Here is a 17,495-nt window from a genome sequence, read left to right on the forward strand (position 1 = left end):
GCTGACTATTCACTGGTTAAGAACCCTTGGTCTAGAGGCTGACCAGCTGTCCCCAGCACTAAGTCCTAGGAACAGCTTGAGCTCCCTTTCAAGGGAAGCTGCCTCTGGGCCTAACTCTTTATTCCTTGGGCATTAGAATGGGGGCTTCTAGAGGACAGGGAGGTTTTGGCCACATAGGGCATGGGACCGAAGGGTTTGTGGGGGGGCATGGCAGTTCTCCCAGTTGGTAGCCTGCCTCTGTGGCTCGGGCTACTCCCCTCCCCAGCTGGGGTCCTCCGAGAACCTGCTGGAAACCCCCCTTGGAGATGGTCTCACCCGTGGGCCCACCAGCTTGATAAGTGTTTGTTGTTGGCCTGACACACCCATCATCCTCATACCCACCCTTGCCTGAGAATTAGCCCCATTAAGTCTTAGTGGCAATGGCTGGGGATGGCATTGACCTTAAAGGAGGTCATAAGAGAAAATCAAAGTTTTGAGGGCCATTGAAGGAGTTGATGGGCTGGTCTTTGCTTTTGCACACATAAAATCTAATCTTGTGAGTCATCGGGCACACCCTGCCAAGGTGTTGATAACCACACTTGGCTACCCATACCAAGATGGCCGCTGGTGCAAAGTCCCAGCCCTATGTTCTGTGGGAGACGCTCTGGCCTCTCTTGGCTTCCCATTCTATGGTCTCTTCCCAGGAGCGCAGGAAGGGGCGCAGAGAAGAAAAACTACCTCGCCCACAATCCCCTGCGCCGCTCTGACGCTGCGGCTGGCTGCAGCCAATGGGGAGAGGCAGCTGCGGCGGGGGCCGAGGAGGGACATTTTAAAAGGGCCGGGGATTGCGGGCATCAGTGGCCATGGCGGAGACTGCGGCGGCGGCGGCAGCAGCGGCGGAAGCCGCCTCGGCGGAGACTCCTCCTTTCCAGCTGGGCAAGCCTCGCTTCCAGCAGGTGAGGCCCACGGCGGGTCGGGCTGCCGAGCAAGGGGAGGGGACGGCACGGGGCGGACGGGCGGGAAGGGGGCCAGTGGCGAGCCCACGCCTTCCCCCCCCCCCCCGTGCCGGGGTCTGCAGCCCGCGGCCACCGGCACCAGCAGCTGCGGCCGCGGGAACCGTGGCCGCCGCCGCCTCTCGGCCATTGGACGGCACGGTGGGCGGTCTCTCGTTCTCTGGCTTCTTATTGACCGCTGGCTCTGTCGCTCTCTGGGGACTGCCTCCGCCCATAGCCGAACTCCAGCGTCGTCCTATGATTGGTTGGAGTGGGACCGGGGCGGGATATGATTGGAGGAAGGGATTGGTGGGTCCGAAAGGGGTTCTCTCTAGGCTGCGGTACCCTGGACCCGAAGGTGACAAGTTCAAATCCCACGGGCGGATACGACTTTGCTACTATGTAGCTATCTTTAAATCCTGTCTTCCAGCGAGGGCCAGACCCGGCACATGGCCGTTTCGCAGTCTCCGGGCTGCAGCCTTTGGTCACTAGCGCTAGCCTTGGCCGGCACAAGGCTCTCGATACTTCGGGATGTATTGACCTGGCCAGGGCCCTTCAAGGACCCGGGGCCGAGCCTAGGTTTTCGCGTGCAGCCCCGACGATGTGACTCTGGGTCTGAGCACTGTCCCTCTCTCTGGCCTTCCTTTCCCTTCCTCGGGTGTTCCAGTTCCTGGGGTCCCTGCAGTGCTCTCAGAGTGGAGAGTGAAGGGGGGGGCGCTTTAGCTTGGGAGAAGCGGCTTGAGGAGGAGCTATGTTGAGGGGTAGGCAGATTTGCTGCCAGAAGCCAAAAAGGGGAGTGGGAGGTGGTGGTAGAGAATGCTGAGTCATCATCTTGAACCAGCATACCGAGTTGTAAGCCTAATTATCCAGCTTCCTAGAGGGACATTTCAAAAGTGGCCTCTGCGGTGGGGACAAAGGGCATCGACAGCAGGAGGGTGGGTGAAGGTAGCTGGTGGCAGTCCACGGCCGACCCCTGCCTGTCCAATGCTTGGCAGCCAGAATCCCTTAGTCAGCACCTTCCCACTCTCCGAGGGCCTCCCCGTACCCCCTTCCCCTCCCCTCCCCCCAATTCCTTGCCTAGGAATGATACTTCCTAATGGTGTGGGAGCAGATATTCCTCATTACCCTTTGGTAACTACTAACCAAGGGGATGAAAACAAGAATAGACTAACCTCTGCTCAGGTTATCTCTTGCCGGTTTTCAGCCCAGGGCAGAGGAGGACGTGGACAGGGTGTGTATGTGCTGGTTTCCTCCCGAAGAGGAGGTTTTCAGAACTGCACCCTGGGACTTCATCAGTAAGCGCACATTTGCAGGCATTCCTGAGCTTTCAGCATTTTGCCAGCTCCCTGAGGGGTGAGCAGCTGAGATTTCCCTCAAGGAGTAAAGGAGAAAACAGACTTCCCAAAGAAAAAAGCATTTAAGCACTGAGATTCTCCTGAGCTGAACTCGAGGGTTGATGAGGATAGAGGAGAAAGTGGGAGAACCCAGATTGTAGAGAGAAATGTATAAGGGAGCTCAGAGGTGGAGACAGGGGCTGCTTTGCCTGGGATTCTTGGAAGGGGAAAGGGAAGGCTAGGCAGAGAGAACTGATTTACCTTCATGCATTACATAAAGATATGTGTGGTTGTGATTCTTCGGAGAAAGCTCAGAAGCTACCTCGTTTGTTCCTTCAAAGGTTTTAAAATAGAGCTTTCTGGCTTCCTCCCCAAATAAAACAAGATGGCCTGCACAGGACCTGATAAAATGAGAGGGCACCTCCCTGCCCTTCTGGGAGTGATATCAAGGGGATAAATAGGGAGTTTCTGATCAGAGGGTGCTCCTGCATTACTCACTTGTTTGGGCTTTTAGGAAGATCGGCTGTGGACTGCTGTCCTTCCCAGAGAACCCTAGGTATGGGTTGCAGGATCACAGATCTGGGGCTGGAAGGGACCTTCAGCACCCCCAGTTTCACAAATCAGGGAACTGGGGCTCAGAGAGGTGAAATGACTTGGCTTAAGGTCACATAGGAGTAAGTAAAAGAGTCCAGATTTGAACCCAGTTCTTCTGAGTCAAAGGCCATAGATTTGAACCCTAGGTGGGGCAGTGGGTAGAGTGCTGGGCCTAGAATCAGGAGTTCAAATCAGACCCTGGGCAAGCACTTGTTTGCCTCAGTTTCCTCATCTGTAAAATGCTCCTACCACTATAAGGTCCTGAGAATTAAATGAGAAAATATTTTTAAAGCCCTTAGCACAGTGCCTGGCACATAGTAGACATCATATAAATGCTAGCTATTATCACTAGAAATACTTGGAAAGAGTGGAGACAAAATGGACTGAGTCCAAGGGATTCCGAAACAGTGGTCATTCACTACAATTTCACAAGTGCTAGTGGTACCTACTATGTGCCAGTTAACTGTGCCAAGTGATGGGGATATAAAACAAAACAAAACAAAATAATCCTTGCCTTCAAGGAGCTAATAATATAAATGAGGGGAACAGTGTGAACTCAGATAAATTAATATAAATATAAAAGAATATAAATAATAAATGAATCTAAACTATGGGGACATGGATTAGACTTATGATGTCATTGAAATAGAGAACTCCTAGGTGAAACAGCCCCTCTACCAAGGCAGGATTAGCCCCTTTTCTGTGTAAGGGTAAGTCATTGAGTCAGTCAGTTACCCTCATTTAAAGTGTTAAGATGCTAGGCCTTGATAGCTTAATTCAGAGGTGTCAAACAGGCTCCCAACATTCCCAAGTGCCATCCAAATCAGATTAAAATGTAATTGGAAAATAATTAATAAAATAAATAAAAATACAATAGAAAAGAAATAATGTTAATATGTAGTTTTCTAAGTGAATATGTAGCCCAAAGTGATTGTCATGTATGGTTTAATGGCTCCTATTTCTATTTGAGTTTGACACCATTGCCTTCATTAACACCAGTTTCTAAACACTAAGTGTGGAGAATTATTATCAACTGATAATCATATGAGGACTTACACTCCTGGGAGCTCATGAGACCTGAGTACTAAAAGACCTTTGCACTCTCAGGGTTCACTCTAGAGCCCTGAAGGAATGCAGTAGCCTTCTTCTTCAGACCCAGCCTGCCATTGCCAATCAGAACATATGCTACGTCTTCAGTTTAGAAAGTTGTCTAGGGTAATGAGACATTAAGTGACTTTCACAGGGTCACACAGGTGGTATGTGTCAGGTAACATGTGAACTCAGGTCTTCTTGACTGAGGTTGGCTCTCCATCCACCATGCCACGCTGCCTTTCTTAAATGAACACAAAACATCTACAACATAATTTCAGGGTTTGAGGAGACCACTGACTCCCCAGGGAGATCTGGAAAGGCCTTATGCAGTAGGTAGCACTTGAGATGAGTTTTAAAATAAGCCATGGCTACTAAGAGGCAGAGGGGAGGAGGGAGTGCATTCAAGACTGGGGAGTGCTGTGTTCAGAGCCACAGAAGCAGCATTTATAAGGTGGTATACAAAGGACAGCAAGTGGCCAGTTGGCTGGAATGAAGGATGGGGGAGGCAGGGTAATAGGGAATCAATTTGAGAAGGTAGATTAGAGCCAGGCTGGAAAGGGCTTTAGGTGCCAAACAGAGGAGTCTGTGTTTTATTTTAGAGATGACAGGGAGTCTCTGGAGCTTTTTGAGTGGAAGAGTGACGTGGTTAGAACAGAGTTTTAGGAATATAATTTGGCAACTGTGTGAAGGGCTAGAATGGAGAGAGGAGAGACTGGAGCCAGGAAGAACCATTCGAAAGGGACCACATTAGCCTGCATGAGAAGGTCTGAATGAGGTTGGGGACTGGGTGAGGAAAAAGAAAGGGGCAGATAGAAGGGCTGTGTTCAATTGTACTGAGTTGTGAAGATAGAGATAGGATTTGGCAACTGATTGGCCCTGGAGAGTTCAGGAGCATTGAAGATTTTGGAATGACACCAGGGATGCTCTTACCCTCCACATCTGTACGGATTTGTGGGGAGTAAGATCGGGCTCTATTTCAGACATGTTGAGTTTGAGACGCTAACGGATAGACACCCAGGAGGCAGCTGGTGATAGTAGATGGAGCTCAGAAGAGAGACAAGGGCTAGATACATTGATCTGAGAATTATCTGCATAGAGATAACAGTCAAAACCACAGGAGCTGATATGTTTGCAGACAGAGAGAAAAATAGGGAGAGGGAGGCCGAGGAAAGGGTCCTGTTATTGTTGCTGTTAAGTTGTGTCCAACTTTGGGATCCCATGGATCATAGCACACCAGGTCCTTCTGTCTTTCACTATCTCTCAAAGTCTGTCCAAGATCATGTTCATTGCTTCCATGACACCATCTATACATCTCATCCTCTGCTGCCCCCTTTTCCTCTTGCTTTCAATCTTTCCCAACGTCAGGGTCTTTTCCAATGAATCCTGTCTTCTCATTATGTGGCCAAAGTATTTAAGTTTCAGCTTCAGTATTTGGCCTTCCTGTTAATTAATTTCTTTAAATATTGATTGATTTGACCTTGCTGTGCAAGAGACTCTGAAAAGTCTTCTCCAGCACCACAGTTTGAAAGTGTCGATTCTGTGGGTGTTCAGCTTTCCTTACAATCCAACGCTCGTAGCCGTACGTTGCTACTAGAAAACCATAGCTTTGACTCTACGGCCCTTTGTCAGCAAGGTGATGTCTCTGCTTTTTAATGCGTGGTCTAGATTTGCCAGAGCTTTCTGTCCAAGGAGCAAATGTCTTTTAATTTCATAGAGCCTTGGGATACATCTATAGAAAGAAGGAGGGGCATGGATGGTGATCCAGCAAAAGAGACTGAAAAGGAACAATGCTGCAGGTAGGAGGAAGGCCAGGAGAGACGAAATACCTGGAGAAGTGAGATATTCCAGGTGGACAGTATTGATGACAGTGTCAAGTGCTGCGAAGGTCAACATTTACAAGCTGCTGGAAAGCCTCCAATGAGGCAGACGCCCGTTCCTCGTGAGGCAGCTCATTCCTCTTTTGGGCCTCACTGATTGTCAGGAAGCTAAATCATACTTTACCTTTGTAACTTCGACTCACAGCTCCTACTTCTGCCCTCCAGGGGTAAAAAGAAGAAGTCTTAAGCAGTGGCCCTTCAGATACTTGACAATGGTCTTTGCTTTCCTCCTTCAAGTCTTCTTTTCCCCTGGTTAAACACTCTGTTCAGACGATCCTCATGGGGCCTGGTCTCCCCTCCCCCATTCATCATCTTGCTTGGCCCCTTCTGGATTGCTTCTGTTTTCCCAGATTTAACTAATGTCTAATTAATTGCACTTCTGAAGACTGATGAAGAAGAAAAGAATCTGAATACTGGTTTTCAGGAAGTCATGTAAGAAAATTTCCCCAAAAATAATGAAAAGGAAGTGCAGGTTGCAGGTCAGCAGAATTTGTGGGACAGCAGTCGGGCAGACTCCAAGCCCAACTCACCCAACACATCAGCTACATTGAAGACATCAGAGGTCCAGATATCTTAAAAAGAGATAAATAGGGGCATTATACTCATGGGTGCCATTGCCAATGAGAGAATAGCAATATTAACCAACTGTTATCCTGATGACTTAATAATGAATAAGCTATATAAGTTTAATAAATTTAACTATCTAAAAAACCAAGTTCATAGATCCTTTGAAATCAATTCATGAGTCAGGGTAAGGCTATGAACCCCTGTGATAAAACAGAAAGATAAACAAGAAAAAAAATTTGGACAGGTAGATTTTTGAAGAAACTAAATTTAGTAGTTGTATAGAGAGAATTGAATGGAAAAATCCAAGAAATACTTTTTTTCTCCCAAATATACATAGAACATTCTTAAAAACTGTGTTCCAGAGCACAAATGAATCATAAATACATTCAGAAATGTAGAAATTATTTAAAACTATATTCAAGGATCATAATGTAATCCTACTCAACAAGAAAAAATATGATTAGATGATTTAATCCTCTGTGAAGTCTAAAAACATGACTTGCTGAATAATGCTTGGGTTAAAGAGCAAATTATAGAAACAAAAAACAAAGTACGTTAAAGATGATGACAATATAAATACAACATATCAGAATCTATGGGTTGCAGCCAAAGCAGTACATGAAGGCAAATTTATATCCCTGAATGCCTGTGTTGATACAGAAGAGGAAATTAATTAGTTATTTGTAGTTAAAGAAATGAGACAATGAACAAAGAAATAATATACAAGAGACCACAAAAAAATCTTCAGAATAAGATAATGCATCAATTAAATTGAAATAAAAGAAAAATTACATTAATAGCTGGTGCAAAGAAGTGGCATGAAAAAAGCCTAATGAAATTTTATGCCTTTGGGATATTTAATCCAAAAGAAGAGAAAGGAAAACCAGATGACCAAAAGCAAAAATAAAAAAGGGGAAACCACAATGAGTAGAGCAGAAACAAAGAAAAGGATCAGAGACTATTGTGTGCAGCTTTTTGTAACAAAACTGAGACTACAAAAGACAGGGTGGAGGGATATTTACAAAAATAGACTTGATTGGGTCTATGAAGAGCACATCATGACCCATCCTTGCCTATGGACCCTCATGAGACTCTTGTAGGTCAGTCAGTAAACATGTATTAAGTGCCTATTAAGTGGCAGGCACTGTGCTAAGTGCTGTAGATACAAAAAGAGGCAAAAGACAGTCCTTGCCCTCAAGGAGCTTACAGTCTAATAGGGGAGACAACAAGCAAACAGATATGTACAAATAAGGTATAGTAAGAATAAATGGGAAATAATCAATAGAGGGAAGGCACTGGAATTAGGATGGGCTAGGGAAGACTTCTTGTAGAAGATGGGATTTTAGCAGGGATTGGAAGGAAGCCAGGGAGGTCAGTTGGTGGAACAGAGGTGAGAGATCTTCTTCATGTCTTTCTATGAGTTTGCCATAGAGAATCCACTCAGTGGGCAACAGCCCGTCTTGCTTTCATTTAACGACTTGGAGAAATCCCTGAAGCAGAGGACTGCCCAGTCGTCATTCCCACCGGCATTCCTTGCTCTTGCCATGGGAACTGCACAGCCCTCGTGTTCATGCTTCTTTGATGATCTCTTTTATGCAGCTGCTTCTTCCTGATTTGGTTTGTGATGGGTTGCAGCCTGCTCATGCCCTTTATGTGGCTACCTGTTGCCCTTTCATTGGTCCCCAAGAATTTAAAAATACCCAAATTGACAGAACAAGAGATAGGTAACCTCAGGAAGTTCATTTCCAAGGGAGAAATTGACCAGGCTATTTGTGAACCACCACGTGGCCTCTGGAAATAGGTGAAAACTTAAACATTCAAAGACAAACAATCCTTACAAACTGTTTTCAAAAATAGAGAAAGATAGTGTTCTCCCTAACTTTCCTCGAGGCACATATGGTTCTGATACTCAAATTTGGTAAGGTTGAGGCAGAGAAAGTGAATTATAGTCCAATCCTTTTGTATCTCCATTGCACAGAACCCTCAAAACTTGTCACCTCCAACCTGAGGCCTTCTTCTCTGATTCTCTCCAGTTGTTGGTGCTCCCCACACTTACCTTTCCCCCATCACCCCTCACTGAAAGTATTTTGTATTTACTTAACTCAGTACCTGTTGTATTATGTACATGTAAAATGTAAGCTCCTAGAGGGCAGGGACTTTTGTTTTTGTCTTTGCTTCTGCAGAGCCTAGCAGAACACCTTCTACACAGTAGGTATTCAATAAATGCTTGTTGAATCGAATCAACCTGTGATTCATTCGGTGATCCATCAGTCAATGACTGATGAATTAATTTACTGAAGCAACTGCTTTGTACCAGGCCTTGGGTTGACCTGAGAATTCATCCATGTGGAATGCCTTCCAACATCTCATAGATATTGGACGTTTCTTTGTGCCTTCACTTCTTGTGAGAGACCTTGGTTGGCCTTTCATGAGTCTTCCATGGGGGGCAGCCAGAGTGCTCAGGACCCTCCTCTAGATCTCTTGCCTTTCATTGCACGGACAAAGACTCCGGTTCTTCAGAGGTTGTTGTCTTTCCTTCTCGAAGAGGATCAAAATGACATCACTGTGCCAGAGTTGTTGTAGTGGGTCTGACTGTGGCTGATCAGACCAGTACGAGCTCAGAATGTTCAGCCACAGGTCGGGCACAAATAGTGCATGTGGACCTTTGGGGTGGATTCTCTAAATTTGCGCATCTTGTGTTTCTTTTGGGCTCCTTCAATTCTGATTTCACTCATACAGCACAGCACCTTCTCTGACGAGGGCACGCTGTGCTGAGTGGTCCTGTGCCAGTGTCTTCCATGGCACACAATCAATTCCAATGTTCTTTTTTTTAAAATAATTCCAGAGTTCTTAAGAGAGACATTGAGAGTGTCCTTGTATCGTTTCTTCTGACCACCATGTGAACGCTTGCCCTGTGTGAGTTCTCTATAAAACAGTCTTTTTGGCAAGTATTTGTTTTGTGTTCAGATGTGGCCAGCCCATCAGAGTTGTGCTCTCTGTAGCAGAGTTTGAATGCTTGCCAGTTTAGTTTGAGAAAGGACCTCAGGATTTTATCCTGCCAGGTGATCTTCAGAATCTTCCTAAGACAATTCAAAGGGAAGCTATTCAGTTTCCTGACATGGAGCTGACATACCATCCAGGTTTCACAGGCATACGACAATGAGGTCAGCACAACGGCCCTGGAGACCTTCAGTTTGGTAGTCAGTCTAACACCTCTGCTCTTCCACACTTTTCTCGTATTTATGCACACATCAAAAAGGTTCTTCCGAGACTGTGGCACTGCAGCCATAGTCAACCCTGAAAGGATATTGCTGTTTTTGTTTTGGGAAGAGAGAAATTTGGAGCCATGAAAACCGTTGTGCAGCTGCCCCAAAGCGTCTAGCCCATTCTTTTCCTAATCCATGCTGGGCCGGGTCTTCCATGATGTTGGTACTAAAGTTCCTCACTAACCACTTGGCCATTTGGATTCTGTGCTATACATAGATATTTTTATTATATGTTATTTTACCATATATTTATTTTTACTATATTATAACATATTATAACATTATATATGTTAAACATTTATTTGTATTATATACATTATTATTATAGATATTATTTTTATTTGGATCTGTGATTTTTCTAGATCAATGTAATTGATGTCAATATAACATGTTAAAATACTATCCAGTAAAACAACTCTAAGTATACACACGCACACACAAACACAAATTTTCTATACAAAACATTCAGTTTTATACATATGTGTATATGTATGTTTGTGTGTGTGATTCAGTATAATTAAGTAGGATTTTATCCCAGGAAGCCAAGAATGCCTCAATATCAAGAGAATATTCAGCATAGAAAATCTTTTCACCTCCCCACCCCCACCCAGTCTTGCTGTTCAGTTGTTTCAGTCATGTCTGACTCATCATGACCCCATTTGGGGTTTTCTTGGCAAAGACACTGGAGTACTTTGCCATTTCCTTCTCTAACTCATTTAACAGGTGAGGAAACTAAGGCAGAGTGAAGTGACTTGCCTGGGGTCACACTGCTAGTAAGTGTCTGGAGGCTGAATTTGAACTTAGGAAAATGCGTCTTCCTGACTCTAGGCCAGGGACTCTATCCATTGAACCACCTCCTGGCCCCCTCCTCAAAGTGGACCTGTGATTTCATCTGTGTAGGGAATTCCCATTGGGGAAAATTCTTTCACAGCAGCAAATCAGTAACTCTAATGTAATTTATAGTAATTATATCAGTAAACAAAAGTCCAAACACATTAAAAACTAATAATTATATGAACAGTTGCAGAAAAAGCCCCTCATAAAAGACAGCATTCATGGTTTAAAAAACAAACCAGGCACTAGATTTGAAGGATTTTTCTTTAGCATTGATGAAACATGTTCTTTTAAACCAAGATCTACTTATATCTATATATCTATATCTATCTATCTATCTATCTATCTATCTATCTATCTATCTATCTATCTATAGAAAATAGAGGAGTAATAATTTTCCCACTAAGAATGGAGGCAAAGCAGGATTGTTTACTCTCAGTCTCCCTTTGAATCATAATTTTGGAAATGCTATAGGGTTGTCAAGCAAAAGAAGTGAAGGTAGTAAGCAGTGGAGAGTTTAAATTTCTCTGCTTGCAGATGACACAGTGGCCTGTTTGAAAAACGCCAGAGCTCCACAAAAATGCTGGTGGAGAAGTTAGATTTTTGTCTCCACTCGCCTCTAACAGAAACTTAACATTTCCCTCAATTATTTAAAAACATCACTCTGAGAAGGGGGCCGTAGGCTTTGTCAGATGCCTCCCAAAGGGGCCCAGGACACACAAAAAGGTTAAGATTCCTGAATTTAGAGGAAAAAGCTGGATGGGTTGGCGATCGAGTGCCTGAGAGCTCTGAAGAGTACCCTGGGTTCAAATCCCAGCTCTGTTCCTTACTACCTGTGCGACCTTGGGCAGATCACTTAGCTCTCTGGGCCTCAGTTCTTCATCTGTAAAATGAGGGGGTTGGCCCAGCTGGTCTCTGAGTCCCTTCCGGCTCTGACTCGATGATCCTATGACCACAATGCCTGAATTTGAAGAGTATAATTCTGGACTAGGTGCTGGGGAAGTTTAGGAAAGAACCCCGAGTCTGTTCTGATGAAAGGAAGCACAGGTTTCTCCTTGGAAATCCCTTAGTGTGAAAACTGTTTGTTTTTTTCCCTGCATCTATGCTCTCAACTGCTACCCAGTATGGAAACTCCATTCACCAATACAGCTTAGCAACTCATCTGTAAAGCAGAGCCTTAGAATATTGCTTACTGCTGCAGAAAGGTTGACTGGTCATGCATGCTGGTGTGGGTCAGAGGCAGGGCTTGAACTCGCCCGGCCTTCCTGTCTCTAAGGCCATTCGTTTCCCTATTACACTGCTGTGCTCTTCCTGATAAAGGAATCAAACGTCCACATGAATAAAGCTGTGCTCAGAACCCCACATCAAGGCTTGGCCATCAGACACTTTTGCCTACCTGGAGTGTTGTCATGTTTGTTGTAATGTTAGATTGTAAGCTCTTTGAGGGCCCAGACTGTCTTTTGTCTCTTTTTGTACCGCTAGCACTTAGCACAGTGCCTGGCACATAGCAGGTCCTTAATGTTTATTGACTGACTGGTCTCTCCTGTTTCCTGGCTCCGCCCTTCCTCTTCTCCAAACTCCTCAGGGAGAATTGTGTCCTGTGCCGCCTTGTCCGGCTGCCTCCAATTTTTCAAGCTATGATGGCTTCCGAGGAAGGGGAAAGCTGTCTCACAGCTTCTCCCCTACCCTTCTGTCCCTGAAGCAAACATATGCCCTCATGAGGTTTCCTCGAGCGTTTTGGTGCCAGCCACAACAGGGAAACAGACAGGGGTAAAAGTAACAGACAGGAGGAAGGTTGCCGAGTGAGTATGCAGGACCCTCCCTGCAGGAGTGTGTCAGGCTTTGTGCGTCATGTTTTTTTCTGGCCTCATTGGGCTTTGCTGTCCCATGCTTTTGATTTCGGAGGCCAGTCCTTCCCCTTAGCAGGTCTCTTATATCTGAAGGGAAGGGGTGGCTGCTGCTGGTTGTCTTCTTTGTAATAGAATCCTCCATTCTGGAGCTTGCCCTATGCTGCTTCTGGCCCCAGCAGGGGGAAGCCAGGGGTGCAGACACTCAGGTAATGATGCTAGACCTGCTGCCCACAGGATTGAAGTCAGGTGTACCCACATCTCAGAGGGAGAGATGTCCAGGCCCAGCATCTGTTCCACAGCTACCTTCCATCTTCAATCAATCAAGTATTTATTAAGCACCTACTGTGTGCCAGGCCTCTAGATGGTGCAGTGGATATAGTGCAGGGCTTGGAGTCAGGAAGACCTGAGTGCAAATTCAGACTCAGGAACTTCCTAGCTGGGTGATCTTGGGCAAGTCACTTAATCTCTGTGTGCCACTGGAGAAGGAAATGGCAAAAATCTCTGTGTGCCACTGGAGAAGGAAATGGCAAATCGCTCAAGTATCTTTGCCAAGAAAACCCCTTAGACAGAGGTCCACAGGATCACAAAGAGTTGGAAATGACTGAACAGTCACACACCAGGCACTCTGCTAAGAGCTGGGGAAAATAGTCCCTGCCTTCAAGGAGCTCCCATTCTGATGGGCAAGACTTCACGTAAACAACTAGGTTCAAAAAAGATGGATACAAAGTAGCCGGAAGGTCATTTGAGAGGGGAAGGAAATAACAGCTGGGAGGACCAGGAAAGGCCTGCTGAAGAAGGTGGGATTTAAGTGAGACTAGAAGGAAGCCAGGGAAACTGAGGCAGAAGAGGGGAAGGAGAGTGTTCCAGGCATGAGGGACAGCAAGTACGAAGGCATGGAGGTCTATGGGGGTGGAGTATCGATTTCAAGGAAATGAGAGCAGGCTGCTGTACAGCTAAGAAGGGAGGAAAAGGCCTGGAGGGTTTGATATTCCAGGATGTTTGATCCTGGAAGTGACAGGGCGTTCCTGGAGTTTATGGTGGGGGGGGGGACATGGTCAGATCTGAACATTAGGAAAATCATTTTGGTGTCAGAGAAGATGGAGCAGAGTAGAGTGAGACTGGAGGGGGGCCACAGACCAGTAGTCCAAGCAGGAGGTGAGGAGGCTCAGTGAATTGTGATGCTTGGACAAGTCAGAGGGTAGGGGGATGATCATTGAAACCTTGGGAGCTTATGAGATCACCAAGGGGGACGTCCATGAGGAGTTAGCATGACATGGAGGAGGACCTAGCAAAGGAGACCAAGGGGTGCTCAGATAGGCTGATGGAGAATCCAGAGAGAGTAGGGTCATGAGAAGCTGAAGGGGAGAGTCCAGGAGGAGAGGGTAGACAATAGTGACAAATGTTGGGGAGAGGTCACAAAGGATGAGGACTGAGGCCATTGGATTTTGCAGTTAAGAGATCAATGAACCTGTGAACCTAGAAGTAATTAGATGAGTGCTTGGAGTTAGGAAGACCTGAGTTCAAATCCTGCCTCAGTACTTAGCTGTGTAACTCTGGGCAAGTGACTTAACCTCAGCCTCAGATGTCTTTTTTTTTTTTTTTGCTTTTTGGTGAGGCAATTGGGGTTAAGTGACTTGCTCAGGGTCACACAGCTAGTAAGTGTCAAGAGTCTGAGGCCACATTTGAACTCAGGTCCTCCTGACTCCAAGGCCAGAGCTCTATTCACTGCTCCACCTAGCTGTCCCTAAGATGCTTTATTTGTAACTGGAAGTAATAGCACCTTCCTATTAGGGTGGTTGTAAAGATCGGATGAGATAATATTTCTAAAATGCTTTGCAAACCTTGAGGTGCTGTATAAATGCTAGCTATTAACAGTTTTATGTCTGGAAGCATGTATCTTTGAGGGAATACTAGATATCACCTCATACTGGGCTAGGAAGTAGGGCTATTACCTCTTTGGCCATGGGCCAGTCTTCCTTACCTGAGAGACAAGAAGGGAGGAGGAGGTAAGGTGGGAGAAAACTCTTGTTTATTTTCCATTATGGTGGTGATTGTGGCAACTGTTTTCTATGCCTTGCTAACTTTGCTATATAGCAGTCCATGTAAGTTTTAAGTTTACCTCATCTTCACAGTCACTGTTTCTTATTGCATACTTATATTTATCAATGTTCTTTCTTTTTTAAAAAAATAAATTTTTATTGATAACCTTTGGTTTTATACCAACTACATCTCCCAGTATATTTCAATGTATCTCCTTTCCCAATGTATCTTCAATGTAGCTCATGAAATGACTCCCGCTGCATCTCATTTCTCACTCTCAGTGTACCTCAAAGATACCTCTCCCAATGTATCTCATTTCCCAGTGAGTGTATCTCCCTTATAACAAAAAATGAAAAAACAAAAACAGTCCAGCCAAACTAACCAACACGTTGAAAAAGTCTGACATATGCTGTCTTCTACCCAGTGACCCCCTCTACTGGGCAAGCACCTTCTCCCCTCTCTTCTTTAGGGCCAGGCGTGGCCATCCTGCTTTCTCACAGTGTTGAATGTCCAGTGGTTTATTCTGTTTCCATTGATCCAGGTTGGGCGTCTATTGCTTTCCTGGTTCTACTTCCATCCCTTGGGGTCAATTCATGTAAGTCTTCCCATGCTATCAGTGTTCTTTCAATAATGCAATGTAATAGTAAATGCTTGTAGACTGACTGACTGACAGAACATTTGAGGGAGGTTGCCTCTCTGGGCATCCCAGAAGGCTCTGGGGAAACCTAGGTGACTGAGTGAGGCAAGAAATGATTGCTTCGGTTCAGAGGGCCAGCCTGGATGGAGCCCCTCTCTCTGAGTATCTTCCCAGAAGGCTTTAGGTTAACTATGCCTTGGTTATACCTTCCCCCGGGTTTAGCTTATGTAACTCATGTTAGTTTGGGGAACAGTAGCTACCTAGTGTGTTTCTGGGTGTGGGTATTTGTACGTGCACCAGGGTGTGGCTATGCACACCTGCATGGACATCAAAGCCGGCCTGTGTGTATGTACAAAGAGGTGTTTTTCTCCAGCATTACGGCCATGGGGCGATCGTCTGCAGCTGCTGGCAGAGCCGCTGATGGTATTTGATTTGGCTAATTGCAGGGTTGGGTGCTGGGGTGGGGGCCACAGCACTTTGTCCCCATCCTGATGGGACTTGCACAAGGCCCTTTTAGGTGCCCTGTGGCTCATGCGCAGCTGTGAGCAGCATTGTCAGGAGGAATGAAAGCAGTACTTTGGGCCCCGCCAGCCAGCCTCCCAGAATGAGCTGGCTTTGAGAGTGCGGGTGATGAGTCAGCAGCCCCACATCCTCGTTTTCTCCTAGACATGCTCTGGCCCAGTATTGGGCACCCTGTGCTAGGCTGAGATGGGCTCCTTTCACCGGAAAAGAACAGGAAGCTTAAAGCAGTGGCCTGGAGTCTTTGGAATCATCCCCAGCTCTTCTCCCACATTCCCCATATCTGGTCACTTTCTCCATCTAATCAATTCTACCTCCACAATTCATCTCCTCGTCACTCACCAAGTTTCTATCCAGCTAAACAACCTCCTGGTCTTTCTCCCTGCCGCCAGTCTCTCCCCGTGCCAATCTGTCCTCTGCAGAGCTGCCTAAAGATATTCCTGAAATACAGGTCTGACAAATGAATGCTTGGTGATTGATCCATTTGATACGTTCATATAGGAAGCACTTTTAAAGCACCTACTGTGTGTCCAGCATGAGCTATAACAATAAAAAAGTGAGATAGCCGCTGCCCTCCAGGAGCTTACATTCTACTACAAATGAATGTGCCCCTGGTCGGATCCCCGACCCCCAACACGTGGAGGTCTGGAGCTTCCTACTGGCTCCTGGTTGGTCTGTCTGTCCCTTGGAGCATGGATGTGTTGCATTCTTGGATTTTCCAGGCCCAGGGGGATCTCCCTGGGTTGGGAAAGCAGCCCTGTAGATAACTACCAAGCATGGTGTCCAGTTGATCAAGTCTGAACTCCTCAGCTACTCATTCCTTTGAGATCCGGTAAAAGTCTGGGCCAACTTTAGCTGTCCAGTCCTATCTCCCTTGCCTTCCTAATTCGCATCCCTGTCTTACATCTCACTGTGTCTGCTGGCTTCTTCCCTATGGCCTATAAACATACTCAGATCTCTTCCACTTAAAAAAAAAACCTTCGCTAGACTTTGCTGCCATCCCTTGAAGCCATTCTCTGCCTAGTCTGTCCTCTATCTCTTCTCTGTTCCACAGTGCATTTAGAAAGAATAACCTAAATTCTCAGCCTCCAGTTCCTCACCACCGACAAGCTTAATCTCTGGCAATCTGTTCAGCCATTGATTCTCGTGACCTTGGGCTAATAACCTGACCTCTCTGAACTTTAGTTTCTTCATCTGTAGAAGGGGGAGATTGGACAAGCTGGTCTCTGAGGGCCCTCCTAGTTTTCTGTCTGTGATCCTGTGTGATCTGACCTCATCATTCCATTGTAACTTGATCTCTTGCAGGTTACCAATGAATTCTTCCTTAATTGCTAAATCTGATGGCCTATCCTTAGCTTTCTGCAGGATTTTTAAACTGTTGATCCTCTCCCCTACCTCTGGGATACTCTTTCCTGCCTTGGTTCCTGAGACACTGCTCTCTCTTGGCCCTCTTCTCACCTGTCTGACTGGTCTTTCTCAGGCTCATTCACTGAATCCTCATCTGTCTCTGTCCTCCAGCAGAGAGGGCATCCCCCAAAGCTTGCCTGGGCCCTCTTCTCTTCTGTCTCTGCACCTCTCAATTAAATTGAACCCCCTGCCTTCAAAGGCTAGAGGCTATGTGACATAGAGAATAGATAGGCTGACCTTAGAATCAGGATGGCCTGGGTTTAAGGCCTCCCTCTGAGAGGTACTGTGTGACCCCTTAACTTTCAGTGCCCCAGGCACTTTTTAGCTTAGAATGATTTGCCCCAATGGCCTGAAGCAGGTGCTGTGAAGCAATTAAAGCTTGATCAGAAGTAGAAGACCCAGGGTCATATGCTGCATCCCAGGTCATCACCAGTCAGCTTGACTTTGTCTTGCTGTTGGACTTCAGTGACTCTGAAAGAGAGAGTGAGGCTGAAGACTTTGGGCAGC

The 17,495-nt window shown here is 46.0% G+C and overlaps 1 protein-coding gene across 2 annotated transcripts in view; it reads left to right on the forward strand.

Annotated features, from left to right (window-relative positions):
- Positions 1–711: 711 nt before the first annotated feature.
- SFXN5 (sideroflexin 5) overlaps positions 712–17,495 on the forward strand; it is a 198,000-nt gene continuing 181,216 nt past the window's right edge. The window contains exon 1 of one of the 2 annotated variants that reach the window (XM_078149254.1): positions 712–935. In XM_078149254.1, the coding sequence (XP_078005380.1) occupies positions 843–935 (93 nt within the window). In that variant the 5' untranslated portion in view covers positions 712–842. The remainder of the gene's footprint in view (positions 936–17,495) is intronic. The other variant, XM_021001098.2, reaches the window with a different exon arrangement.

This window comes from Phascolarctos cinereus, unplaced genomic scaffold (assembly GCF_003287225.1).
Source record: "Phascolarctos cinereus isolate Bilbo 61053 unplaced genomic scaffold, phaCin_HiC Scaffold_2;HRSCAF=192, whole genome shotgun sequence".
Lineage (NCBI taxonomy): Eukaryota > Metazoa > Chordata > Mammalia > Diprotodontia > Phascolarctidae > Phascolarctos > Phascolarctos cinereus.